The sequence below is a fragment of the Morone saxatilis genome, unplaced genomic scaffold, assembly GCF_004916995.1.
Source record: "Morone saxatilis isolate NCDOM2014 unplaced genomic scaffold, NCSU_SB_2.0 Contig16, whole genome shotgun sequence".
In the NCBI taxonomy this organism is placed as follows: Eukaryota; Metazoa; Chordata; class Actinopteri; family Moronidae; genus Morone; species Morone saxatilis.
Window position 1 is genome coordinate 7,456,899 of NW_023339718.1, and position 9,427 is coordinate 7,466,325.

Here is a 9,427-nt window from a genome sequence, read left to right on the forward strand (position 1 = left end):
TATCTATCTATCTATCTACATAATTAATTAATGTCCTGAATCATGTACACAGTATAAATGTGTGAGTGTACAGTACATCTGCATGTTGGTGGGATGCTCACCAGTTTTTAAGGCAAATATGAGGTCGTCAAACTCCTGAGACTCCTCGTCAGCTGTGACCAGGTTGGTATTGATGAAGCCTCCCTCTGTGGTGTACGTCCCCATCACAGGACTGGGTTTAAACACACTGCTGGGCTGACTGCTGGGCCGCAGTGACGCTCTTTCCCAGTCTGCTGACACCTAAAACACACAGATACACAAATAAAGCTATATGAGCACATGCGGTTAACATTCACTATCACATACTTTTTTTATGTCGATACGTGTAGTTGTTAAGCTACAGAGTAGTTCAATATCATTAACTTCACATGAATGAAGGGCAACATCAGGCCAACCATCCTCATCATCAGTAAACTCACACAAACACACAAAAAATGCACACATTATGCATGTTTAATTCAGAGAATGGCTGTTTCTGTCAGCTGTGTAATCATGTCTGTGAAGAGTCAGGGTCAGGCAGAGTGCATGTTGTCCAAGCACCCCGAAGGGTTAAGGCCAACCCACAGGGTCACAGTAGGTTCATGGGGTGAAAGCAAGGTCAGTATACTGAATCAGCCTAACAACGTGGAAATTATGCTGCCGGCACATTTAGACAGATGACAGCATACTATTTAGAGTCCAAAATTAGCTGGTTTTGGGTTGGAGGGAGCTTCAATTATGCATCCATAGAGGAAATGACAGGAGTGATAAGCAACAAAAAGAGAAGAAGACAGAGAGTGAAATAAAAAGTGACTGTATGGAACATAAGCATATCACTGTTTCTGTGTATCTCTTTTTTTTCTTTTTTTACAAAAGAACTAGATGAATCCATTATCTCTTGTTCTCCACTGTGTTCATTTATTATGAATGCCTCATCTGTCCATGTAGATGCATAAATATGTGTGTGTGTGTGTATGCGTCTACGTTGTACAAGCTTTTGAAGCTTGCTGGGCTGTAACCAGTACAGCGCTTCCCAGTGAGGTGAATTAAGCACCACCAGGCACATCAGATCTGTCGTGTCCACTTTGAGGAGACGACACAAACCCTTCAATACATTAATCCACCCTCAAATTATATTCTTCTATCCCTATTCTAATCTCACTTCAATTTCCTTTCAATCAAACCACTCCACAAATTGACATTCATCTAACACTCCCATCGCCACCCTAAGCTGCCTCTATCTGTGCTCCTATTGTTCTTACTGGGCTGTAGCCACATCTCAGGGGGGCAAGAGTGTAGTCTCATGAATAAAACAAGATTACTGGATTCCTACATGTGGAGAGAGATCGAGAAAGAGAGAGGGAAGGGGGAGTTCCCAGGAGTAATGAAGTTAAACCTGCCCCCTTTCTTGTCCTTCTTTTTGTTCCTCTCACCAGCTTAGTCCTTATAGGGTATTCTCCAGGGGCAAGGTTGCTGAGGAGAGCTACTACATAACAACTGCATGTGTGTGTCTGTACATTATGTTTTCAGTGTGTGCATGCATTTGATGTGCCCGTTTGACAAAAAGGTCACATGAGGAGTTGATATGGGTGTTCGTGGGAGTTATGAAGACTAACCGTTTACACACACAATTTTACACAGATTTTACATAATCAGTCTGAAGTAGACAGGCCAGAAGTGTCCGAGTAAGTGAGTATAAATGTTCTCTGTGGAGTCACGCTCAGCTGATGTGAAAAATGTGTGAAGGAGGACCAGGGAATGGACAAATAGAGCCTGGGAATGAGGGCATGGGAAAAAGAAGAGGTATGGGGAGGAAAACTAGGATAGAAGGTGGAACACAGAGACAGAAGGTACAGCCAAGACTGATATATCTTACGTAAAGAAATGTTTTTTTTTTTTTTACAAACAGGGCTGTTTTCATAGTTTGGTCATTCCTACAAATTATGGTAATATTTTATTTACTCCGTTTCTGACATATGCAAATCTACAAGCAGAAAAAACAACATTTTCCATTCAGTTATGAGATGAGGATATAGGATAGATGGGAGTCTATCTGATGGCCCTCTAAGCTGTGTATGTATGTGGGTTTTTACCTCCTCCATGGCGCTGATGAGATTCTGAGTTGATTTGTTGATGTCGCCCCCTACCGTGGTGGGTCCCCCTCCCTGGTAGGTAGAGTCAGGACCATCATGACCGCTCATCTCTACTGTGTAACTGGCTTTAGTCGGCCAACACAGCTGGTTGTGCATGACGAAGTACACTGCAAACACATATAAGCCCTGTGGAGAAAAAGGTAAAAATCAGCATTATGAAATACATTCTCCACGGCTCGTTTATCTTTTTCAGAGCTCCTCACCATCAAATAAGATCAATCTAAAGCCTTTCAGACATAGAATCTGTAACATTGCTGGCTCCATTTATATTTCATGTATTATGGTTGCTTGTAATACTAGGGACCCATACATATTTTCAAGTTGCAAAACACAAGCATAAATTGTCAACAGTAGTCAGGATGCATTATTATTAAACATTGCATTGCTATTGCTAAAGCTGAACTTCTTTCACATCATTACTAGCAGCAGCACCTCTTCCAGCAGGATTAATGGAAATTACTTCATCATTAAAGCATGACATCATTGGCACCCTGGTATTTCTGCTTCCTCCACTTCCTCGTCATTACCAGATCCTCTTGGTCAACAGCACTGGGCTGAGAATTACCCAAAAACACTGGAGTGTCAAATACCACAGCGCTATCCCGTATTTCACAACACCCATCACTGGGCGATGACGGCAGATAGAGAAGGCACAAACGTGTGAATGTGTGTGCATATGGGTGCACACAACACACACAACACACACAATCCTCACACACAGAAACACATTCAGGCAAATGAAAAGGTTCGATTTAATTTTCTTCAGATATGCTAATAATTAATAAATAAAACTGGCAGCTTGGGCAAACTTCCAAAACGGTTTCAAACTCTTACACTTAATGAAAAGCAATTTTGTTACACATTCAAACTCGGAGCTGCGTGTTACTAAACCACATGCTTCTGTTTTATGTCTAACAGAGCACAGGAAGCAGCAGATCAGACAGCCGATTAACAAAGGACAGTAAACTTACACAGCACGCTCCTATATGTAGTAAAGCGATCATCATTACCCATGTAACCGAGGGATATTGACATAGAAAAGGAATTATAAACAGTGCTGATGGTTTAAATCACCATTACCAGGGAGACAACAGGAACTGCAAGTGGAAACTGCGTGTTTATGGGTGCACTGTAAAACAGGACTATCCAGCTTGTAAGAAGGAAAGAAAGGGCAGCAAATAAATAAAACACATGGAACACATAACATATTATTGGCTGTGCTTTATTGCCTGGTGTTTTGAAAGAGCGAGTTACACAAACTGTCTCTGAGTGACTGTCTCACATCCACGTAAATGTATATGTGTCCATGCATTAATGTACTTTTGAGGACAAGCGTGAATGAGCTTTAAAGTGAGAAATTTATACTATTTTAGGATTAGGAACTGAGTTTAATGTTGTAGAGTAGAGTGTAGAGTGATTGTACTATCATTACTGTTTAAAGAAGTTAAAGAAGGAAATGAAACGTCCCTGCAGCATAAAACAGTGAACAAAAGCAGCCAGGTGTGCATTCACATACGGGTGTGTACAGTATGTTGCTATCCATGACTGCAGCTGTGGGTGATTAGCACAGATCATTAGCAGGCTGTGCAGCCTGAGGAACGGGCTTTACTACCATAAGCGTGTTATGTAAGTGTTCCCTGATCACTGGAGAGGCCACGTCTTTAGATATGGAAAGCACAGACCTAAAGGTGAGCAGGAGGGACAGGGAGGTGGTTGGGTCAAGGTGGGGAGCAAAGCTTGGATGAAGAGAAAGCGAGGAAGGGATGGAAGAAAGACCATGAGGAGAAACATTTGGAGCCAAGAATGAGAATAAAATTGGATGAACTGTAAATTATTTTCTCATTTGAAAACAACTTGTTTATTTGAATTTGTGTGTACTTAATAATCTTCAGTACTCCTGATATATCATCCAGGTCACTGTTTCTAACTTTTTGTTTTCTTGTTCAACAACTGAGGGCTGGGAGTGTGGGTGGGAAAGGGTGAGCATCGGTCCGTATCTGTGTATTTGCAGTGAATGTTTGTTATGTAATGCTATTTGTGTGTTGTTTTGTATTTGTGTCTTTAGGACCCCTTGAAATTTAGATGCTGCTTTTGAATAAATTCAAATATAAAGAGGAAAAGAACAGCTAGAGTAGTGTATTGTCTGTGTGGGGTGAAAGGGACTAGGAGACAAAAAAGTAGCGATAATAAGTCCACAAAGGTCTTGAAAACTGACTTATGTGTAAGTGATAATAATTATCACTCACACATATTAATATTTGGGGACAGCGTCATTTTTGTTTTAAACTGAATATATGATCTAACATTCCCTTCAATCCTAACATGAAAAAGTCTGTTTTAAAGTGTGGAAATAATTTTCTGTGCTCATAAAAGCAACAGATCTATTTTACACGACTGCAAGTGAGTGGACACCCATAGGTCCAGGTCTTCTTTTCTATAATAACACACAGATATCCTGTGTCCTATTTTTAGGTGAGTACAAAGGTTGAATGAGGAAACGGAGGTGGAATTAAATTGTAATGGAGCATGGTGCTGTTTCACTCCTGGATGTTTCACAACGAGGTAAGGTTTACCGGCAGAGAGACCGCCGCAGGAGGAGATAATGAGGGGTGGTGCTGTGGTGATTTGATTATTGTCTTCTAATTCGGGCCTGATGTGGCACAGATGTGGATCCAGAGTAAGTACAATGGAAAATGAGGGATAGAAGCAAAACAGATTTAAAAATCTGTGGATTAAAAAGTTCTGTAAATCATTGCAAATATGATCAGTTTCACAGTTTGGTTCTATTAAATACCCAACTCGAGACTAATGGTTGCTTTCTAAAAAACACAGTGCTCAATAACCAAAGAGTAATCTGTTTTCAGCAACACATATACAGTCTTGCACAGCTGTAACATCTGCAGCTATTTAATGGTGTTCAGTAATCAGCTGTTGGGAGGTGTGCCACACAACCACATCAAGGTAAACATGGAAAATTCTCTTAATGGAAAATTCATGGCATGAAGGAAACAACAACAACCGCCCTACTCTTTGCAGCAGAGACCTAAAGTATAATGACTTGCAACCTTTAGGCTATGGAACAAAATGGAAAATGATCATATTAAATACCCAAATAAAGGATAAGATAGCATGTTTAAATAAGCAGCTAGTGGAACTATTAAGTTACCAAAAACAGGTGGTTATGCAGCATATTAGCCTGTACAGTCTGCAAGTAAGAAGTTTGTTAACCTCTTTAGCTAATTAAAATGTTTCAACATTGAGTGCAGTGATTCAAATAATGATGTGAAAATAAAATTACATTTCATACTAGTTATCAAGCTAGTGCTGAACAGGTGACATGAAATCTAATCCGAAGAGATCGGGCGAGAGTAAATTTGTTAATGGATGTGACAATCATCACAACCTTTAGTTGAAGTCTTCTTATGCAACAGTTGTTAAAAGCATTCTGTAAATAGCACTTTAATCAGAACTTCTTGCATTGGCACTGGGACACATTAACAGATACGTGAACATCTTTCATATATCTTTGAAGGCCTGTATCCGTTCTAAATCATGACAATCAAATTTCTCTTCAAGGTGTGTAGAGAGTTCGATGAGAAGTACATTTTCAGGCTTGTTTATCAGGATCCCATTTGCTTTCATTAAACTTTCATTCAGTCACTAATGGAAGTCCCAAAAGAACAAAAAATGTCAGCCCTCTTAATGCAACTATTTTCCCCTTCACAGTTAAATAAATCAAACTTGCTCCATAAAATGTGCGTGCACACACACATACAAATCTTATTACAACCATGCTTAGTTCAAGGCAAAAGCATCTCCATCAACAGTGTCTTTCCTCAGCCGTGCTTTGTGGAAAACTGGGTCAGACGAGTTTGTTTACTGCTAATCAATGTCCTTGTCCTTTACCTGTCCATTCCATTTAGATGAATCCTTCTTTATTCTTACTGCAGAGCCAGACCAAACCCCAGAGACTGCTGTTTTAGTCTGAGCTTTGAGGCTGCAATGTAGGAGCTAGGATTGAAAATCAATTGCCATAGCTATTTCCTAAGAGACTTTTTCTTTTAAAGAACACTGAGCTGAAGTTGGCTACAAGGGTCAAACTGTCGCCAGGATGTGTCCCGCCTGATGCCAAGGGCAAACTGGATGCAATGGGAGGCAATCTATTAGGCAGGCATGAAGTCCTTTTATGTTGTATTTCTCCGCTCTCAGTAGAAATGCAGCTGAAAACCAGCAGCAGGAGACTTTTGTCATTGTGTGTGTGTGTGTGTGCGAATAGATACCTATATGTTTGTGTTTTTTGTGTGGACATTGGAGGATTGAAGGCAGAGAACTGGGAGTCCTTGGGGGCCTACATCAATGATAAGAACACTTTAAGGTCACTACAGCAGGAACAAAGGACTAATTTGAAGTGTTCCTACGGGATTAAGGCAGGATTTTTACCTTGGCCAAAAGAAAACTGAAACTCGTGTCTAGAAAAGCTGTAACATCGATGAGGTTTAGGAATCTAATAAGTTAATGATCATTTAATTTCTCAGGACAAAAAGGAGTGTGTCGCAAATGTAATTTTGACAAATAATTGACAAACATGGTCATATAACTAAAGACCAGTAACTTTAAAGAGCACCAGCACACTATTGGCCAGATGAAGAAACTGACCACATGATGTCAAAGAGTGGGACAAACTCTATTGGAACTCATAAACAAGTGCTAAGTGCGACATCGCCTGTTGGCGTTGACATCACTACTCTTCATTAGTCACTGTACCAACAGGAGAAGTTTACTTTGTTGCAACACTGTTGTCTTTTACATGTGGACGCCACATATCACCACAGGTTACCACAGAACTCTTATGGCACACTTTACAGGCAGGTGGTGTCTCTCAGAGGATGACAGAAGAGACCACAAACATTTAAGGACGAGACAAGAAAGAAAAGAACCTATTGTACCAAAGAGAGAGGGGTCGGGAGAGCTTCCTGGACATTATTGAGTCGCTCAAGTAGCAAAACATTTCTACAGAACTACACTCCTGAGCCGCTGAATTAACACTTTAAAACGATAAATAGATCCTAGCTTTGTAAGTCCAGCACTATTTTGGATTTAAGCTACTGATGGTCACTTTTTCCTAAAGTGTCATGTGATACTGTATGACTATAAAAATATACTTGGTTAGATGGTTTAGAAGCTCTCTAAGGTTAGGAAAAGACCAGATTCACAACAGGCTCTGTCAGTTAAACAGTTTAGTGATAAAGCCCCAGTGTGTAACATTTAGGAGGATCTATTGGCTAAAATGGAATATAATATTCACCTTCCATTGAGGCCACCATGTTTCTACAGTATCCCAGAATGGTCATACCAAACACTGGCTATAGATAGGGCCTTTTACATTTTTCTAGAGTTTTGAAGTTTGAAACACAAGAATAATGCACACTTTTGTCATCTGTACATCAGAACAGTGAGTCTTATATAAGTTGCATAACAGATATGGCCACAGAGAATTCTATTCTCTAATAGAAAGTGCTATGAAATACTGAAACCAGAAGTACAAGAAGAGTTCAACCTATAATCATTGATAATTGTCTGCTATCTAACTCTTTGAAGTTACAGTAGATAGCAGTGCAAAGGTTTTTTTTTTTTTTTGGAGATATTTGGTGATAAGAGTTATCTTGTGCCTCATTAACGTCCCATCTTTATCTCCGCAGATACTTAGAGCACAGAGTCAGAGGAAAGACAGGGAGAAGCAAATTAAGAGAGAGGCAAACAGACAAAAACACAAGTGGAAAGCAGATAGAGAGAGAGATGGCAGTGAGAGGCTTCAGTGAAACGTGGCACAGTGATAACCCTGCCTCTCTCTACACTCCTGAGGCTCTTTTTGCTCGGCCTTGCCAAAACATCAAAGCTGGGCTTCAAAGTGGGATGAACTAGCCTTCATCACTATCTTACTCTCTAAGTCAACAAAACATCAACACACACACAAGCTGTCATATACATGCCTGTACACACACATGCACCAGTCTAGTAGCCTAATTCATCAATATTTTATTTGTGGTATCAAAATCCTTGAAATGCAAACACACTGAGCAAATACCACACGGAAGAAAAAAATCGTTGTTAATCCAAAAGTACATATCCTGATATTATTACTGAACCCGTAGTACCCTCTAAATCCCCAAGTGTTCTTATGTACAGACTCAAAATAGCAATATTTTGCGTTGAGGCAATTTGGAGATTTGGGAGCTGCATAACAAAATGAAAGAGTACCTTTAATGCCGTCAACTCAAGTCAAATCTAATAAAAGACTTCTTGCAAACTCAAAATCCGAAACAATTCAAGCTTGAGGGTGCAGATCGAAACATTTCTTTACATTAGTTTCACTTCCTAACTCTGCACTGGGGACATTAACAAAGATGACAACTTAAATTTATGTTGATGGTAATTAATAACAAAACTAATGATTAGATTAAGAAAGATGATAATTAACAGCGAACCAGTGCATTCATCTTTTTTGTGCAATGTACAATCAAAAAGGGTCTGCAATACAAAATGGTAGATGCTGCTGCTGATCATATGAACAAAACAACTGTACTGGACTATAAATGAACAAATAAATGAATAAGTATACACATATGCAAGCATGTAAACAAAGAAATAGATAAATAAGTTAATGAGCTCACCAGCAAGCAGTTAAAGATGACGTAGAGGATGAGCATCCACAGGTACTTGTAGCCCATATGGAGTCCTGCCCATAACCAGACCAGGGAGATGAGCAGGAACAGGTAGAGAACCAGCGGCACCTCTGGAGCACAAGATAACAACAGAACAGGATTAAAAAACATATTTGCAAGTTAATGTATCAACAACTACATAAAATACATAACCGCATTGTATTCATTTTATGACTACTGTAAAATACAGTTGATAAGCTTTTGTCCTATTTTTAAAAAAAAGCTCATAATACCTGCTCCACTCTTTGCATGATTGATACACACACAGACACTTGCTACTTTATACCCTTTAAAGTTTAACATGATTTATGCTTCAATCCAGATGTTGATGCATCATCAGTTAGTCATACAGTTTAGTGTGTTTCTGAATCAAGGGCTGATAACCCCCAACAGTGAGGTAGAAGAGAAGCCATAGGTGTTATAGCTAGGAGCAGGCCTCAGGAGCTGTTTAATGAGTTCTAATTCAACATTGTGTACAGTGACTTTTCTTCTCCAAAAGTCTTAATGAGTCCATGAGGTCCACATGTGGACTCT

General features: G+C 39.6%; 1 protein-coding gene across 1 annotated transcript in view; it reads right to left on the reverse strand.

The window, feature by feature from the left end:
* The window catches only part of adgrv1 (adhesion G protein-coupled receptor V1), a 101,610-nt gene that overhangs the window by 4,290 nt on the left and 87,893 nt on the right, over window positions 1-9,427 (reverse strand). Inside the window, exons 91-93 of the mRNA XM_035659206.1 lie at window positions 8,843-8,964; window positions 2,112-2,297; window positions 102-279 (exon numbers count right to left, since the gene is read on the reverse strand). Of these exons, the coding sequence (XP_035515099.1) occupies window positions 102-279; window positions 2,112-2,297; window positions 8,843-8,964 (486 nt within the window). The remainder of the gene's footprint in view (window positions 1-101; window positions 280-2,111; window positions 2,298-8,842; window positions 8,965-9,427) is intronic.